We start from the raw sequence: 18207 nt of genomic DNA, 5'->3' as shown, positions 1-18207 counted from the left end.
GGCCGGTCACGCTAGCCTACCCGGGATTCCAAGGCTACGCGCACACTACAGCCGCCCTAGGTGTACAAACAGTGACCCAGGTACCCTGGCTCCACCCGGCCCCACCCGGCTCCGCCCTGCCCAGCGGCCTCTGAACCCTTTTCTCCGCGTAGCTCCGCCCCGCCCCGCCTAGCCCGCCCCCCTCTGTTACGAGTTCTGGCTCCCAGCTCTGGTGAATGAGGTTTTTCCCGGAGAGACCACGCTTTCCCTCAAGCTCCCCAACGGCTCCGCCTTCCCGCCGGAGCCAGACCCTTCCCAGCGTGCCCGGCGATTCCGGCGTGCGCAGACTTGGAAGGGCAAGGCCCCAGGGCTTGGCAAAGGAGGCCGGGGAGCAGGCTGGGAATTGTAGTTCCAGAGGCCACGAGGGCGGCTGGAGGCTGGGCGCCGGCGGGACTCATTCTCCCAAGGTGCCCTGCGCCTCAGACCGCGCGCTCGCAGCTTCTCGCTCTCTCCGCCCGCCCTCCCGCTCCCTTGCTTGCTCGCGCTTTCCTCGCGGATCGTAGAGACTCTGGCTACAGCTTGTGGCTGGGAAGGGAGACGGAGGCCGCAGCTCAGGGAAAGTGAAGCTGCAGTAGTGGTGGTAGGAAGATGTCGGGCGAAGACGAGCAGCAGGAGCAAACTATCGCCGAGGACCTGGTCGTGACCAAGTATAAGATGGGGGGCGACATCGCCAACCGTGAGTGCGGCCTCGGGGGTCTTGGAATCGAGGCTGAGAGGGAGAGGTTTGGGGCTGTCTCCGGAGGGGCTGGAGCGGCTGGGTCTTGCGGAGTGAGCCACCGAGGGGCGCGTGCCGACGGCCGGGGGCGACGTGGTGGGGAGATCTGGTGTCGCCTCGGGGACTGAGCAGCCATGCCTGGGCTGGAGAGTGGAGGTGCGGGCCGGCGACCGCGAGGAGCGCAGAGGGGCCCAGACCTGCTCCGACCCTAGGCGGTTGGTAAGGAGGCAAGGCGCGTCGTCTTCTGCCCCATCACCCTTCGGTCTGTCCGGATCTCTGCTTCCTCTGACTGGCAGCAGTGAGGCCACCTCGAAAAAGAAGCTCCCAGCTGTTGGCGACAGAAGCGCCCCTCTGGCAGTCGCGGGTCTTGACCCGTGGGAGCCAGGCCGGCACGTGTTGCCAGGTCCCTGTGCGGACCGCTGGCTCCCCACTTCCTCTACTACCGTGCTTCCCCACCACGTGCTTTGCAAAGTCTTTACTTCAGGTCTTCCTGGTGGGGGCCCCCTGCTCCCCTAGCCTAGCTCGAGGGACCGTTGGAGGGCTCGTCTGGAGCTTCTCACACAACTCTGAAAGATATCTGGTTTTCTGCTGCCCCCGTCTGTGAGATGGCCTTTAATATTTGTTCTTAGGCTTGACAGTGTTCGGAGGTCCTGCTCAGACCACGGCTAGGCGAGCCTGTCAATAATGCTGGAGCGGGGCGGAGAGGGGCTGATTTTAGGGCTATCATAAGCAATTCTTACTGGAGCCTTGCTTGCTCTGTCTCAACAGTTGTCTGCCACTTGGGCAGATAACTTTGTTTTCTCTTTCCAGTTAGTGCTTGACGCGCCACCCCCGCCCCCCGGGTTTCTGTATAGCCTTGGCTGCCCTGGTACTCCTGTAGACCAGGCAAGCCTCAGAGATCCCTGTATCTCTGCTTCCCAAGTGCTGGGATTAAAGGCGTGTGCCACCACTCCCGGCTCCTCTTTCCATTTTTAAAAGCCACTTAGGATTTTAAAATGGTCTTTACAAAATAGAAGGTATTTAGGATGCCTTTGGTTTAAACCCGAGTTTTTTCTGGATTCCAAAGAATAACCAAAATAAGATGGAAGAAGTCAAACCTAGAATTCCCATGGATCATAAAGAGGACATATACAAAATAATAGCCCTATTTGGGATGATGTGTTAGTAGTTTATTATTGGTTTAAATCGGACAATTTCTGTCCATACAACTTAGAGCTTTAGACCGTTGTGACTTGCTATAATAGTTTTGAAACTCATCTACTGAAAGTAAGCCTTGAGTCCCCTGAACCTTTGAGACCTTAGATTAATTCCCCTGGGTTTATATACGTGTATGGGGAAATGCATCTACATAAATTGTGATTGCTAACACCTAATTAGAGTGTCTAGGGGAGGGAAGAAGGCAGCATTTAACACTGCTTCAACTTTGACTCAGCAGTTCTGGGCGTACTTTCCCGATGTCCCCGACGCCTATAAATTTCTTGAGCTCTGCCTGTGCATCTGGGGTATCTGGGCACAGTTCCCTAATGTCCATGATTCTGAATACCATAACATCTTTGGAAGGTGCGAGGCCTCCATCTGCCCTGGTGTCAGATAATTGAAAGAACTGTGAGCGCTAACCTTTATTTTAGGAAGGAAAGGTAGAAAGTAAGGTGGGGTGTGGTGGTGCTTTTTTTGTGCCAGCACTTGTTTTGGGGGAGACAAAGGCAGGCTCACCTTTGAGTTCCAGGCTAACCTGGTATACATAGTGAGTTCTGGAACAGCCAGGGGTATCTCAAAATAAGCAAACAAAAAAGGTGGGCATTAAAGGAGGATAGATTGTATACAAAGTTTGTTTCCTTTCCTCTTTTCAACAACGGCACTAGGGAGTATTGGAAACATGAATTCCACTTTAGGTTTAATTAAATTATGAATGCATGCAGGACTGACCTGTGGGATTCTGTTCCCAGGGGTACTTCGGTCTTTGGTGGACGCTGCCAGCTCAGGTGTGTCAGTACTGAGCCTGTGTGAGAAAGGAGATGCCATGATCATGGAAGAGACAGGGAAAATCTTCAAGAAAGAGAAGGAAATGAAGAAAGGTAAAGAGAAAGAACCCCTTTTAACTTCCCCCATTTGACCCCATCCAGCCCCGTCTCCCAGTGGAACTTCTATCCATCTCTGGAAGTCTGGAGTAGCAGTGGGATGGGTACAGTTTCTTCCCAGCTGAGGAAACAAGTCCCTAGAATAAAAACCCCTTCGGTTTCCTAAAGGGCAACAGGTGCTCCCAAGACAGCAAGGCAGTAAGTAAGGTTGATGGTTCTTTTTACAGGTATTGCCTTTCCTACCAGCATTTCGGTAAATAACTGTGTATGTCACTTCTCCCCTCTGAAGAGTGACCAGGACTATATACTCAAGGAAGGTGACTTGGTAAAAATGTAAGGTTAAGCCATTCTGGAGAATTTGTCGTTTCCCACATGTCCACAGTGCTGGCTCCTAATGCAGTGTTCTGTCCCTGCCTTTCAGTGACCTTGGAGTCCATGTGGACGGCTTCATTGCTAACGTGGCTCACACTTTTGTGATTGGTGTAGCTCAGGTGGGTAGCATGCTTTTCAGCTTTGTTGTCTTGGGGAGGGGCGTGCTGCCATTTGGGTTTTCATCTCCACTCTAGTACCACGTGGAGTATCTAGAGAAACGAAAGGAAGGCCTTTCTGGCTCTCCTGTATGATTGACTGGCCTTGTGTATGAAGCACACTAGTGGAGCTTTCCAGAATGACCGTGGTTCTGTTCTCCACAGGGGACCCAGGTCACAGGGCGGAAAGCAGACGTCATTAAGGCAGCTCATCTTTGTGCTGAAGCTGCCTTACGACTGGTCAAACCTGGAAACCAGGTAAGGTGCTTCCTGCACTTACATAGTTTGGCAGAAGCAAAGAGGAATCAGGTACCTACAAACAGCATTTATTTTAACTCTTGAGTATCTACCCCAGTCCATGCAAGGGATGGGGGGGGTCTAACTGTCCACTGCGGAGCCTTTAAAGGCCATTTTTAGATTCTGTATGTGCACTTTGACCCCAAAATAATTTGAGGTGGGTAACTAACAATGGAACAAGTTTTTTAAAACTCTTTAAAAGGTAGAAAAAGTGCAGGCAAATTCATGTCTAAGAGATCAAATTCTTCTGTTTGAAAAAAAAAGTATCAGGAAACCTGGAGCAGGTTTTTTTTTTTTTTTTTTTTTTTTTTGTGGTTTTTCAAGACAGGGTTTCTCTGTGGTTTTGGAGCCTGTCCTGGAACTAGCTCTTGTAGACCAGGCTGGTCTCGAACTCAAAGAGATCCGCCTGTCTCTGCCGGGATTAAAGGCGTGCTGGGATTAAAGGCATGCGCCACCACCGCCCGGCGAGCAGGTAGTTCTTGTGAGCGAACAGTAGCATCTTAGATTCTCTGGACATTCTCTGAAGCTTAACTTCAGAGAAGCACTCAGAAGTTTGTTTTCCGTTTCTGCGCTCGTTGCTCATGCTGTACTCGCTGGTGTGTCGTCCTCATGATTACCTGCATACTTTCTGTTTAAAATCCTGCCTTTGTCCCTTGTGGCACACTGACTTCCGAGTGTTCCCAAGCCCTTTGAGCAGTGCCTGCCTGCAGCAATTCTTAAAGCAGTTGTCACTTGCTTATCTGCACAGTCGCTAGTCAATAGCTGTGGAATCATGCGATCTGTGCACTTAGCTTTCTAAAAGCCATCTTCCCCATCCCGGTGTCGCTGACTCCGTCTTCCTCCACCATAGCTGGCCAGTAGTAAGTAGTCTTGAGCTCAAATTCTGTCGTCTGTAAAATAGGAAAAGTGGGATTGACCTGGGGCTCTTGGGTCAGAGGGACTAAATGAGTGTTTTGGGTAAACATCAGAGTTAGGATCAGAAAGGACCCTCGCAACCAAACCTGCTGATCTGTTGATCCTAGGACCTACCTGATGGAAAGTGAGAACCGAATCCTAGATGTTACATTATTTAGTAATGTTTGTTTTCTTTTGTTAGTTTATTTTCGGTTTTCCGAGACAAGGTTTCTCTGTATCTTTGGCTGTCCTAGAACTCACTCTGTTCTAGGCTGACCTTAAACTCAACAGAGACCCTCCTGCCTCCCGAGTGCTGGGATTGAAGGCTTACCTGTGCCACCACTGCCCGGCTAGCACAGAAGTTTTTGAAAAATTAAAAATAAGCTTTATTGTTTCTCTTCTCCATCGGGTAGAATGCCAAGGATAAACCCTAGATTTGACACTGGAAAGCACGGTTGGCGAGGCTTCTCCGCTGAATACTGGTTTAGCCGAAGAAAAATCAGTTAGCCATTTTGAACCTGTTTCCTCATCTTGATCTGCTCTGGTCTTTAAGAACTGTTGTCACCTTTATGAAAGCAATTGTTTTTGTTTTTGGAGACAGAATTTATAGCTCTGGCTGACCTAGAACTCACCAAGCTGGCCTCCAACCATAGCATGGCTGCATTTTTAAAACCTGTTTTTTGGGGCTGGAGAGATGGCTCAGAGGTTAAGAGCACTGCCTGCTCTGCCAAAGGTCCTGAGTTCAATTCCCAGCAACCACATGGTGGCTCACAACCATCTGTAATGAGGTCTGGTGCCCTCTTCTGGCCTGCAGGCACACATAGACAGAATATTGTATACATAATAAATAAATAAATAAATAATTTAAAAAAATGAATAAATATTTAAAAAAATTAAAATCTGTGTTTTAGTTTATAGGATTAAGATTGTGAATGAGAGCCGGGCGGTGGTGGCGCATGCCTTTAATCCCAGCACTCGGGAGGCAGAGGCAGGCGGATCTCTGTGAGTTGAGCCCAGCCTGGTCTACAGAGCTAGTTCCAGGACAGGCTCCAAAGCCACAGAGAAACCCGGTCTCGAAAAACCAAAAAAAAAAAAAAGAAAAAAGATTGTGAATGAGAATCACTGGCATTTGGTGATTCAGCTATATCACTTTTCCTTTGCTCTTGTACTTCTAGAACACGCAAGTGACAGAAGCCTGGAACAAAGTTGCTCACTCATTTAATTGCACGCCAATAGAAGGTGAGACCTCAGATAATGGGGTTAAAGGTCTAACAGTGAGAGGTGTGGTAGAATTGGAATCTAGCCTTGTCTTATGCAGATAGATACCTGTCTGTGCCCCATCAAACTGCTTACATGCATGGATCTGGGAGCTGTTGGGGGCGGTATAGCTGGTACCATAGGCTTTATCCTGTCTACAGGTATGTTGTCACACCAGCTGAAGCAACACGTGATCGATGGGGAGAAAACCATCATCCAGAACCCTACAGACCAGCAGAAGTAGGTGCCAGCCCCATTCTTTGCCTTTCAAGTGTCTGAACATGTGAGTGAACATGTGAGTGCCAGGGCATCAGCCCCCTTGGAGCTGAGAACCGAACTCAGTCCCTTTAAGGAGCAATGCATGCTCTTTGCTTTTTTGAGACAGGGTTTCTCTGTAGCTTTGGAGCCTGTCCTGGAACTAGCTCCTGTAGACCAGGCTGGCCTTGAACTCACAAAGACCTGCCTGCCTCTGTGTCCCAAAGGCTGGGATTAAAGGCATGCGCCACCACCGCCTGGCTTGGAGCAATACGTTCTCTTAATTACTGAGCCATCTTTCTTCTGGGGAGTTGTCACTGTGTAGTCCTGACCGGCCTAGAACTTGCACTGCTCCCCTCTGCCTCCTGATGCTGAGATCACAGGCTTGCATCCTTATGTCTGGTTTATGTTCCCTCTTTTAGGAAGGACCATGAAAAGGCTGAATTTGAGGTACATGAAGTTTATGCTGTGGATGTCCTCGTCAGCTCAGGAGAAGGCAAGGTAGGAATTCCATGACTAACAAAGGGGGTAACTTGAAGGTGTGTTCACCAGACCACATTTGACCTGATTTAACTCTTTTAGGCCAAAGATGCAGGACAGAGAACCACCATTTACAAACGTGACCCCTCTAAACAGTACGGCTTGAAGATGAAGACTTCACGTGCCTTTTTCAGCGAGGTGGAAAGGCGTTTTGATGCCATGCCATTTACTTTAAGGTACTGCATGTAGCAAGAACAGGGCTGGGAACCAGTCTGACTCAGTTTGTACCTCAGAAACATCCTCCCTTCCCTTGACCCCTCCCTCCTCTCTCTCCTGCCCAGACTTGTAGCTCCTGCCTGAATGCACGTCCTCTGTCCTGCCCATCTCCTGGTTGAATATAATACAGAAGAGCAACCCCAAACATAATTTCTTTACAAGGATAGAAATGATTCAGTGTTTGTGACGCCCACACTCTGAAGGCTGAGGCAGGAAGAAGAGTTCTAAGTTAGCCTCACCTACATTAAATAAGAACCTGTCGTAAAAAATAGGGCCAGCTGCTTGTACAGTTGCAGGTCAGGAGCTTGCTAGACTGCCAGCCTGAGTTCAACCCTGAAACCCATGTAACAGTAGGGGGTGAACCAACTCAGAAAGTCCTGGTCTGCACACCCATGCCCTGCCCCCAGCCCCCATCATGGCTGTAGTCACACTAATGAGAATAAGGGGTAATGACTTGGTCGGTTGTTAAGGAGACCTGAGTGCTGTCTCTCTTCCCAGAGCATTTGAAGATGAGAAGAAGGCTCGGATGGGTGTGGTAGAATGTGCCAAGCATGAATTACTGCAGCCATTTAATGTTCTCTATGAGAAGGAGGGTGAGTCCTAAGGAGGCCTTCACTTTAGACCCCAGTTACGTGCTTCCCTCCCTTAACTTCAGAAAGCTAAGTGGGACTGGAACTTGCTGTTTCCCCACAGGTGAATATGTTGCCCAGTTTAAATTTACAGTCCTCCTCATGCCCAATGGTCCCATGCGGATAACCAGTGGTCCCTTCGAGCCTGACCTCTACAAGTCGGAGATGGAAGTCCAGGATGCAGAGCTAAAGGTCAGTGTGGGATGGAAAATGGTGACCATGGGGCACTTACCTGTGAAGTTGCTTAGCCCACATTTCTCAGAGTTGTCTTCTTCCTGTCTTCCAGGCTCTCCTCCAGAGTTCTGCAAGTAGAAAAACACAGAAAAAGAAGAAAAAGAAGGTGTGTGTGATCTTCTGGTGGGAAGTCTTCTGATAATGGTGGGGTGGAGCTCACCCTTCTCTGCTTGGAGTTGGTGCCAAAGGAGTTAGGGATTGATGTCTTTTGTTTTGGAATGTAGGCCTCCAAGACTGCAGAGAATGCAACCAGTGGAGAGACATTAGAAGAGAATGAAGCTGGGGACTGAGGTGGGTCCCGTATCCCCAGCTTGTCATTCCTGCCTCACCCCTTCCCACCGCACCCCAGGCTCTGAAGTGCAGTTCGTCTTTGCCACCCAAGACCGCCAGCAGAGCGGGGTCTTCTGCCCTCATCCCAGACCCCCGCCATTCACCCACCCACTCTTTCCAACAAAAAACCAGCTCCAACTGACTCTGGTCTTGGGAGGCCAGGCTTCCCAGCCACTGAAGACTACTTTCAGTAGAAAAAGAAATTGATAATAAAATCAGGAGTCAAAATGCACCGTCTTCAAGCCCCTCTTTCTGGCCTTTTCTACTCTGCTTGGTCAAGGTTTGAGAGCCTACATCAGAACAAAGGAGGCTAAATTGCCACCACCACTAGAACCTCTGCCGAAATTTTTACGTCACCAATGTCATTTTCTCGTTCCTTTGGGGGCTTATCTGTTTCCCACTGTCACCGAGAATTTAATCTGCCATCAAGGAGGAGGACCAGTTGTATTTTTTATTCACCTGTGGCAGATTCCTCGTGATGTAGGGTATCTGGTTAGGGCCTTCCGATGGTAGATGCTGATGTCTCCATTAAGAAGATAACTACCATCTATCAAATGGATTCTCGTTTGTAAACTTTTGTAGACATTTTTGTTCTGCAGAGTCCTACATCCATCCATCTTCACAGTTGAGCAGCAGCAATCATCCCCACCCATGTCTTTTGTTGTTGCTGGTTTTGCCCCCCTCTCTGGGACCAGTGGGTTTTTCCTCATGCTCCATCGTTGAACCTACATTGAAAATCCCACTGGGTTTTTTTGTTGTTGCCTATTTGATCTTTTTTTTTTTTTTCTTTTGTCTTTTTGGTTTGAGACAGGTTCTCACCATGTAGCTCTGGTTGTCCTGGAACTCAACTATGTAGACCAGGCTGGCCTCAAACTCAAAGAGATCCGCCTGCCTTTGCTTCATGAGTGCTGGAACCAAAGGTGTGCGCCACCACGCCCAGCTTCCTGTCTGAAATATTTTGAGTTCCCTCCCATGAAAGAAAAGCCAGGAACCAGAGGAGTAGACTGAAGAGAACTGACTTTCAGAAGCTGTGGACTTGGATGACTCGCTGGGGGTTGTAGAGAAAGGTTACAGTTTGTACCTCTGGCATGCTGTCCCAGGGAACCAAGGCTCCCACTAACTTAAGAGGTTTTTGAAATGACACGGCATTTAAAATAAATTTGGATTTGCTCATAATATGCATTTGTTCTTTTTGTCTTTGTGGTGGAGATGGGGTAATTTCTCTGTGTAGCCCTGGCTGTTCCTGGAAAACTGCAGATCAGGCTGGCTTGAACTCAGACCTCCCTGCTTCTATATCCTGGTGGGACTAACTGAGGGCAGCACCACTGTCCAGCTGAGCTACTTTTTGTTTGAGACAGGGTTTCTCAGTAGCTCTGGAGCCAGTCCTGGAACCTTGAGCTCACAGATCCACCTGCCTCTGCCTTAGGAGTGCTGGGTTTAAAGGTGTGTATACCTGGTTTTGGAATCTCAACTACTTAGTGTAGAATTTTGGTAATTTATGCAAGAATTGTTATATTAGAACTGGGGCACTTACTATGTACTAACAAGGGCAACATGGCAAGTTTGCCTTAGTTCCTTAGTGCTGAGGTTTTCAGTGCCAAGCTGTGATGGTCTTGAGTAAGGTTACTATAAGGTTACTATATTCACTGCTGAACTGTGAGTAGTTGGGTGAGCAGAAGCTGCAGGATGGAGGTACACACTGTTACATACACAGTAGGCTATCTTTGCTTTTCCTGAGTTATGTTTTTCTCACCCTATTGGCTGTTGATGGGCATGCTGAGAGACCATATGGGAACCGAGAATAGTGTGCAGAGGTCTTCCTTAATTCTGCAAACCTAAAACCACCAAACATGAGCCGGGTTCCCTCCGAGTTCATATAAACTGGTAATTCAGATTTGTAAAATGCTCTTTTATTTTGAGACACCAGCTCAGGCTATAAAGTCATTCTATTAGGTTTTTATTTGGATTTTTGAGCTTTAGCTCAAGCTGCAGTTGTAGCTCAGTTGGTAGCATTTGTTTAACAAGAATCCAACTCAAAATTTGAAGGGTTAAACTGGGTTGTGGTGCCTACCATTAACCCAGCACACTGGATACAGGTGGATCTCTTGATTCCAGGACAGTGAAGGCCTGGCCTATCTGTCAAATGGTGTCTGAAAAAGGAAAATTGTAGGGCTAAAAATGGGAATGGCTCAGCCCCAGCAGTTTGCTCCTGACTTGTTTTGTTTGGGTCTCTATGAAGTCCTCAAACTCTCAGAGACCCACCAAGTGCCAGTTCATACACCACCTTACGTGGCTACGACAAGGAAGTGTTAAGGAAGCCACTGGAAAGGAAGGATTATAATCAACATACAAATAAGTCTCTTAAATATTGAGCCAGAGATGTTTTACACACCATTTAATCCCAGTTCTTGAGATTTAATCCCATTCTCTGAGTGGGCTATTGTCATCTATGGATCCTGGCTGGCCAAGACACATAGTGAGACCCTGTCTCAAAACAAAAATCTAAATTATTTTACCAAGACGAAGTTTCTATACCTACGTTTATGAGTTTTTAATGTAGACGGGCCTTGAACTCCTTATGTATCACAAGCTACCAAGTTTATGATCCTGCTTCAGCCTTCTAAGTGCTAAGATTACAGACAGATGTGTGCTATTATCTATTATGCCTGCTTTTCCGTAGTTTCTTTTTTTTTTTTTGGTTCCTTCAGACAGCATTTCTCAATGTAGCGCTGGTTGTCTTGAAACTCTTTGTAGACCAGGCTGGCCTTGAACTCATGAGATCTGCCTGCCTCTGCACCCTTCTGTGAGCCTGGAACTCATTGGGCAGAGTAGGCTAGCTTAGACTAGCTTCAAACTCATATCCTTGTCATTGTCTCCTGGAATTAAGTTGTGTGCCACCATATCCTGGTAGCCAAATAAAATAGGGACTACTAGTCAGGCAGTGGTGGCCCACGCCTTTAATCCCAGCACTCAGCAGGTAGAGGTAGGAGGATCTCTGTGAATTCAAGGCCAGCCAGGTCTACAGAGTGAGTTCCAGAACAACAGGCTCCAAAGCTACACAGAGAAACCTTGTCTTAAAAAAACCAACCAAGCCGGGCGGTGGTGGCGCAAGCCTTTAATCCCAGCACTTGGGAGGCAGAGGCAGGCGGATCTCTGGGAGTTCGAGGCCAGCCTGGTCTACAAGAGCTAGTTCCAGGACAGACACCAAAGCTACAGAGAAACCTTGTCTCGAAAATCCAAAAAACAAACAAACAAACAAACAAAAAACCCCAACCAAACAACAACAAAACAAAACAAAAAACCCAACCCTACTTTCAGTATAGACTGGAAAAATTCTTAGGTCTAATGCTTATAAGTGCAGCACTATGGCTGTGCCTTCAGTTGACAGCTTTCTCAGCTTGCCAGGTTCTGTTCTCCCATGTCTAAGTTGTTTGTTTTGGTTTTCCGTATAGGATTTCTCTGTGTAACAGTCGTGGACGTCCTGGAGCTCACTGTAGAAACAGGCTGGCCTTGAACTCAGAGATCAGTCTTTCTCAGCCTCCAGAGTGCTGGGATTAAAGGTTTGTGCTACCTCTGCTCAGATGATTCTAAAATCTTAAATCTTTAGAAACTCAGAGATCAACTATTTCCAAAGTAGTTTAACTAGGGGAGGGGGAGGGGATCTGTGGGCGTCAAACCAAAACGAAACTAGAAATTATTTATTTATGCATTTGTTTGCTTTAGGCAAGACCTCATTATATAGACCAGGCTTGTCTTTAACACACAGAAATCTGCTTGCCTCTTGTCTCCCAAGGGTCCCAAGAGTTGGTAATAAAGGTGTGCACTAACTTGCCAGGCCAAAACCAGTAATTCTTTGTTTTTCCGAGACAGGGTTTCTCTGTGTAAGAGTTCTGGCTGTCCTGAAACTGTGTAGATCAGTTTGTCCGCTAACTCACTGAAATCCGCCTGCCTCTGCCTCCCAAGAGCTGGGATTAAAGGTGTGCATCACCACCGCCGTGCTCAAAGCCAGTAATTCTTTTTACAAGCCACACCTATTCATAATAAAATGGAGGTATTTACCAAGAAACTGCAACTCCCAAGAAGCAACGAGGGAGAAGACGGAAGTTATTTTTTTTCCCCATGTAATTTTTTTTTCTGTCCCATACTCGAAACAGACGCTCGTGCTGAAATAATACAATGTCCTTAAAATAAATCTTAGAGAAGGTGGGGCTTGATAACTCGCAGTCAAAATATTTGTTTCCCTCGGTGAGGCAGCCGGAAGTCACTGTTACACGTCTGAGCAGCACCGCCCCTCGGGGATCAGGAGGCGTGGCACCGGAAGTGACGACACGGAACACGCCATTAAAAAGCAGTAGCCCGGCTTCCCCGCTCTCTCGGCCTTAGCGCCATCTTCCTTGGTGAGTCTCGTTGTAGCCGGTCTTCGGGTTTCGAGTACAATCCGTTAGCATCTGACTTCAGCACGTACCATCATCGCAGCAAATTAACCGTAACTTTTTTCTCTTTTGCCGTAGACACCCCTGCGCCATGAGAGCGAAGGTGAGCGTTCCTGAAGTGTTAAGCTTGGGGGCAGGCGGATCCAGGCAGTGAGTCCGCCCGCCATCGGCCCTCTCCGGGCTTTCAAAGGTGCTCCGGAGACTGTTGGGGAGGCCGACTAGAGCCGCCCTAGCCCTTGGCGGAGGGAAGTGGGCTGGGGAACCGCGGGGTTCGGGTCCCAAATTGATCTGCAACCGGTATTGCTACTAATTCTTTAGCCTGTTTTTCTGAGTACTATTGCTAACGTCCTTTTTTCTCCCCCTCACGTGATCGGGTTTCTAGTGGAGGAAGAAGAGAATGCGCAGGTATGTTGATGGACCGCGGAGAAGGGCGGTGGGGCTAAGCTTCGGGGTTTCGTTAAACCTACAAGTTTAAACTGAAAGTGTCAGTGTCGGCGTGAGGGATCCACGCGTTTCTGAGCCCAGTACAATCGGAACGATTGCTCGTGTGTTCTGTCAGCCCTGATATGCAGTGCAGACGGGTTTACGGCTGTTTGGTGTGCTTTGCATTGCAGACTGAAGCGCAAGAGAAGAAAGATGAGGCAGAGGTCCAAGTAAACTCGCCTGCGTACCCGCGAAGGCCGCATGAGCAGCAGTAAGGGACGCTGGAGGCCGGGACGCAGGGACAAGCTGGACTGAGCTGCAGCCGGAGGACTTCTCCGGACCCGCGACCTCGCCACCCGCTCGCGGAGACCACCGAGAGACCGACGCCCTGCCGTCATGACAACAGCCCCGCTGGCCCTTTGCCCTGGACCTGTGGCGTTCTGGACTAGTTCTGTCTTCACTTGTGGCCAATTGTAACCCGTGTACAATAAACCATCTTTGTCGCTGTCAGCTGAAGAACGCAATTGCTGTTACGTGTTTTTTGCGGCTCCATTGGGTGGGAAGTTTTCAGTGTAGCTTGGTCTGTACTGTGGCGTGTCCAGAACCTGCGCAGGCGACAGCCTGGGTGTTTGTGACCGGGCTGGAAGCAGAGGTTGGCTCTAGCGTGTGCGCCTGAGGCCATGCAAGGCAGCGCGAGCGTTCGCCACCGTGTCCTGCGTTTTATGGGCAGGTACGGCTGCTACTTATCTTCCGGCGGGGCTGTGTTGCCATGGTGACACGCAAGGCTTGCTGGGAGCTTCCTGCGGCTCGTAGCGCGCAAAAGAGACCATAGAGTGTGGTTCCGGGTCTGGTGGCTAGAGCGCCCCTGCTTCCGCAGGAAGCGGAAGAACCGTAGGGTGGGCGGCTCTTTGTCGAAGCTAGAGGACCGGCAGGCGGCAGCAGCAACTACGGCGGCGGCGGCAGGTGAGGGAGGCGGGAGACTTAGGTGGAGGCCGCGCCCGGAGGGGAGGAGTCGGGGCCGGCCCAGCGGCCGGGCTCTGCCGGGCCACACGAGCCCCCCTCCCCCCGAACCGAGCTGGCTCGTCCCGGCTACCCAGAGCAGAACCCCTTTTCTGACTGACCCCGCTTCCCGAGCAAACGCCAGCTCCGTGACGTCACAGCCCTGCCCATCCCCTCAGCCTGATGTCACCCCCTCCCCGCTCACTGTGCGCTTCCTCAGTGTCCTAGTCACCTGGTCCACGCTGAGTGCTGGCGCCACTTGACGGGGCCTGCCGAGCCCGAAGACTTCCCGGGAACTCTAGGGTGCTGGGGACCGTTTTAATCACCGCCCCCGAGGCTAATCTCGCTTTCCCAATACTGTCAGTTGTTGCCCTTGTCCAGCCTTCAGGTTCGGCGCCCCGAACTCCAACCCTAGACCGGACTCTGACCCCCATATCCTTCTCATCATGAGGTAAAGCTCCCTTCATCCTTCACCGAGAACTGTTTTTTTTTTTTCAGCCGAGCCTCCCAGACTTTATTGGTAGGCTCTAACCTTTATCCTTTTCCCTTCGGAGGTGACGTTCAGTTTGAACTTGTAAGAGTATCCTGAAAAGCCGCAAAGCTCTTAACGTTTTGTCAAAATTCATTCCAGTTTATGAAAACCACTCCATAGCCCTTCACGCTTTTCCCCTCTTCCACTCAAATCTCTCTCTCTCTCTCTTTTTTTTTTGCTTTTGTTTTTGTTTATTTTCTTGTTCAGAACCCAGCAGTGATGTGGGAGTGGAGACTCGCAGGAGCCCCGGACTTCACCTGAGCTACCTCAGGTATTGATTCTGGGATAATTGGGTGAGGAAAAGTATCGTCCTTTTCTATTATCTGCTTCTGGTGCGACCTGAAACGCAGGTCAGGCTTTGAGGACATTTATTCCTCACCTGGTCGTTTAGGGTTTGTCTCTCTTTAGAACTTCTTTGTTTTCTTCTGGGGTAACTCTCCTTCACTGTGCAGATTCTTGGGTATTTCTGGCCTCTGGTCTGGTTAGTCATTTTAGGGAAATCTAAAGGCTGTGTGAATGGGGAAATCGAGAAACGTATCCTTATGCTCAACGCAAAATGTATGGACTCCTATTTGGTCAGCAGGGGGAGCCTGAATACTGCTTAGGAAACCTTTAGGCGATCAGACACGTGGTTGCAGGGACTCCAGTCTTCTGAGGGGGATAGAGAGAAGGGGGGCTAGAATTAGGGCAGTGGACTGACATTCCAAAGCTCTCCTGGGAAACAGGAGACTTAAAAAGATTTTATAGAGTCTATAAATAAAGAGGATTTTTATGGGGTAGGGAGTGCTGTGGTTTGATAGTGGCATCTTTTCATGGAGGCGGGGTGGAGAATGGGGAAAGGTCACCATTCCCATGAAATTAACCCCTTCCCACCTTGACCGTACTCCAGTTTTGTCCTGGGGTCCTCGAGGTAGAGATCTGAACTGAGGTCTTCTTTCCCTGAAGTGGAGGGGTCTGTGTGTGAGCAGGCTGGACATTAACAAGCTTCGAGGACTGCCCTGCAGCCGGTGACACCAGTCACCTGAAGGGTCACCCCAGATGTCTAAAACACATAGAGACATCAGCTGACGTCCCATTGAAGAGGGGATCAGGGATGTGTTGTCACTGGTGCCCCTTCACCCACAACTTCTTAAGCGAAATAGCCTGTCTTAGAGCGGTGTCTCCAGTCTGTCTGTTCACATTTCTCTCTCACAGTAAGAAGGGAAGGTAAAATATGACGCTAGGCTCTCCCTGCCCCCTTCTTGGCTCATCATCAATTGTCAGAGCGGTTTCACTCAGCTCTCTTCCCTCCTCCGTTAGCCAGGCAAGTGTGAATCACTCCAACCAAGACCAGGTGCACAAGGGCCTGGGCGGGGCTTCTGGCAAGGCAGCCTGGCCAGCTAGAGTTCTCCCTTAGATTCTCCTCTGCGGAGCCACTGCCCCAGAGGACTGCCCACTGTAGAGTCAGGGAGAGTGGCAGCTCGCTGGAGGGCCCCTGTTTGACACGGTTCTCTTTCTTAACAGTCCCCAAGAGTGGCAAGAAAAGGAAGAAAATCCTGAGTTGGGGGGGACCAGGATGCCTGACCGGGACAACTATGCCAACGGCACTGGGAACAGCGGTGGAGTCCCTGGAGGTGGTGGCAATGAGGAGGCCAGCGGGGCAGGGACAGGCAGTGGGGGGGCCACCTCAGATGCCATCTGTAGAGACTTCCTGAGGAATGTGTGCAAGCGGGGCAAGCGCTGTCGGTACCGCCACCCAGACATGAGCGAGGTGTCCAACTTGGGGGTGAGCAAGAATGAATTTATTTTCTGCCATGACTTTCAAAACAAGGAGTGCAGCCGCCCAAACTGCCGCTTCATCCACGGCTCCAAGGAGGATGAGGACGGCTACAAGAAGACAGGAGAGCTACCTCCTCGGCTGAGGCAGAAAGTGGCGGCTGGGCTGGGTCTCTCCCCTGCTGACCTGCCCAATGGGAAGGAGGAGGTCCCTATCTGCCGTGACTTCCTCAAAGGTGACTGTCAGAGAGGCACCAAGTGCAAGTTCCGTCACCTGCAAAGGGATTTTGAATTTGATGCTCGAGGTGGAGGGGGTACTGGAGGTGGAGGCTCAACAGGCTCCATTCCCTCGGGGCGACGCCATGATCTCTATGATATCTACGACCTTCCTGAAAGGGGCTTTGAGGACCACGAGCCAGGCCCTAAGCGCCGGAGAGGTGGATGCTGCCCTCCTGATGGCCCCCATTTTGAGTCCTATGAATATAATTTGACTCCGTCCCGTGGAGTAGAATGCAGACTACTAGAGGAGGAGAATGCCATGCTCAGGAAACGAGTGGAGGAGCTGAAGAAACAGGTCAGCAACCTGCTGGCCACCAATGAGGTACTTCTGGAACAAAATGCCCAGTTCCGAAATCAGGCCAAGGTCATGACCCTGAGCTCCACTGCACCGGCGACTGAGCAGACGCTGGCCCCCACGGTGGGCACCGTGGCCACTTTTAACCACGGCATCGCCCAGACCCACACTACGCTGAGCAGCCAGGCTCTGCAGCCTCGCCCTGTGTCCCAGCAAGAACTTGTGGCCCCTGCTGGAGCTCCAGCTGCTCCCCCAACTAATGCTGCACCTCCTGCTGCTCCACCACCCCCACCTCCACACTTGAACCCAGAGATCACGCCACTGTCAGCCGCTTTGGCTCAAACCATCGCCCAGGGGATGGCACCCCCGCCTGTTTCCATGGCCCCTGTAGCTGTGTCTGTGGCACCTGTGGCTCCTGTGGCTGTGTCCATGGCGCAGCCCTTGGCAGGAATCACCATGAGCCACACTACTACTCCGATGGTGACTTACCCCATTGCTTCCCAGAGCATGCGCATCACAGCCATGCCGCACTGACAGGACTAATGGACACTGCTCCCTGTCACAGCGTCTGGGGCTAGGGTCATGGCCCCTCCCCACTTGCCCAGCCCTTTTGTCTGCAGGGCACTCAAAAACGAGGACCAGAGACCACAAGGGAAGTTCTGCAGGAGCAGCTCCTGAGACAGGGCTGTGCTTGAGGTTCTCTTGTCCTGCAGGTCTCCTAGACAGAGGCTTGCATAGGAGGCGAGACTGAAGCCAGCAGAAAGAAGGGACTGAGGGACTGTGTTCACTCATGGGAAGCTGGAGATGTCCCTGGTCTTGTCCTCACTCGTGAACATCACAGGTTCCAGCACTGGTGTGGGAGAGGAAAATTCCCCACTCAGAGGGAAAGCCAGGAAAGATCGGGAGAGTGAGTGTTCAGGAGAGAAGGCCTCACACTCGCCTTCAGATGATTTGGGGCCCAGAATGCTCCTGGGTCCCTGGGAAGGCTGGGACCATAATACTCCAACCCAAAGACTGGGGAACATTCATTTACCAAGCTTGGCCTGGAAATCTGTAGGGCAGTGCCCACTACTTTCCAAAGAAATAAAAGAACATTATTTTTTAACAAAGAAAGAGAAAATTGCTTAGATGATTGTTGGGGAAGATGGGTGCATAAAGTAGATTTAATGCCAAAACTAAGGTAAAGACCTGCCCTCATGTGGCTTGTGTAAGTTGGGTGGATGCCAGCGACAAAGGGCAGGGATGTGAGATGTCCAGATGGGACTTTGGTCTGGGAAGGCACTTTGTGGGATAAAAGAAATGGAGCCACCTAGTCTAGTTTAAAAATAGCCCCATCTGTTTCTAGTCTCTGTCTTCATGTGCTGTTCCCAGGTTGCCTTAGTAACCAGGGCTCTTAGGGTCATTTAGGGGGGCAGGTAATGAGGAGGGTGTATGTACTGAGAAATGGGGCTATGGGGTGTTATGTTGACAGATACTTCCC

At 50.2% G+C, this 18207-nt stretch overlaps 2 protein-coding genes and 1 long non-coding RNA gene across 4 annotated transcripts; all 3 read left to right on the top strand.

The window, feature by feature from the left end:
* The first annotated feature begins 464 nt into the window (after window positions 1-464).
* On the top strand, window positions 465-9189 carry Pa2g4 (proliferation-associated 2G4). Its single transcript, XM_041676450.1, has 13 exons — window positions 465-715; window positions 2701-2829; window positions 3060-3165; window positions 3254-3323; window positions 3525-3617; window positions 5726-5789; window positions 5969-6047; window positions 6485-6563; window positions 6645-6778; window positions 7317-7411; window positions 7512-7639; window positions 7734-7787; window positions 7906-9189. The coding sequence occupies exons 1-13, from the start codon at window positions 628-630 to the stop codon at window positions 7969-7971; spliced, it is 1185 nt and encodes a 394-aa protein (XP_041532384.1). The 5' UTR covers window positions 465-627; the 3' UTR covers window positions 7972-9189.
* Window positions 9190-12325: 3136 nt separating this feature from the next.
* On the top strand, window positions 12326-13377 carry LOC121462782. Its single transcript, XR_005976369.1, has 4 exons — window positions 12326-12408; window positions 12523-12547; window positions 12827-12849; window positions 13059-13377. It is a non-coding gene; the product is annotated as an uncharacterized LOC121462782 (long non-coding RNA).
* Window positions 13378-13401: 24 nt separating this feature from the next.
* On the top strand, window positions 13402-17834 carry Zc3h10 (zinc finger CCCH-type containing 10). 2 transcript variants are annotated; one of them, XM_041674672.1, is made up of 3 exons: window positions 13402-13830; window positions 14606-14669; window positions 15902-17834. In XM_041674672.1, exon 3 carries the CDS (start codon window positions 15954-15956, stop codon window positions 17259-17261), a length of 1308 nt encoding a protein of 435 aa, XP_041530606.1. In that variant the 5' UTR covers window positions 13402-13830; window positions 14606-14669; window positions 15902-15953; the 3' UTR covers window positions 17262-17834. The 2 variants fall into 2 exon arrangements, with proteins under 2 accessions (XP_041530606.1, XP_041530597.1); XM_041674663.1 differs by having other exon boundaries at window positions 13402-14317.
* The last annotated feature ends 373 nt before the right edge of the window (window positions 17835-18207 follow it).

The sequence above is a fragment of the Microtus oregoni genome, unplaced genomic scaffold, assembly GCF_018167655.1.
Source record: "Microtus oregoni isolate MIOR12 unplaced genomic scaffold, Mior012 000001F_ref0000356, whole genome shotgun sequence".
In the NCBI taxonomy this organism is placed as follows: Eukaryota; Metazoa; Chordata; class Mammalia; order Rodentia; family Cricetidae; genus Microtus; species Microtus oregoni.
The sequence above is the reverse complement of the archived record's forward strand: the minus strand, read 5'-3'. Positions and strand labels throughout refer to the sequence as shown.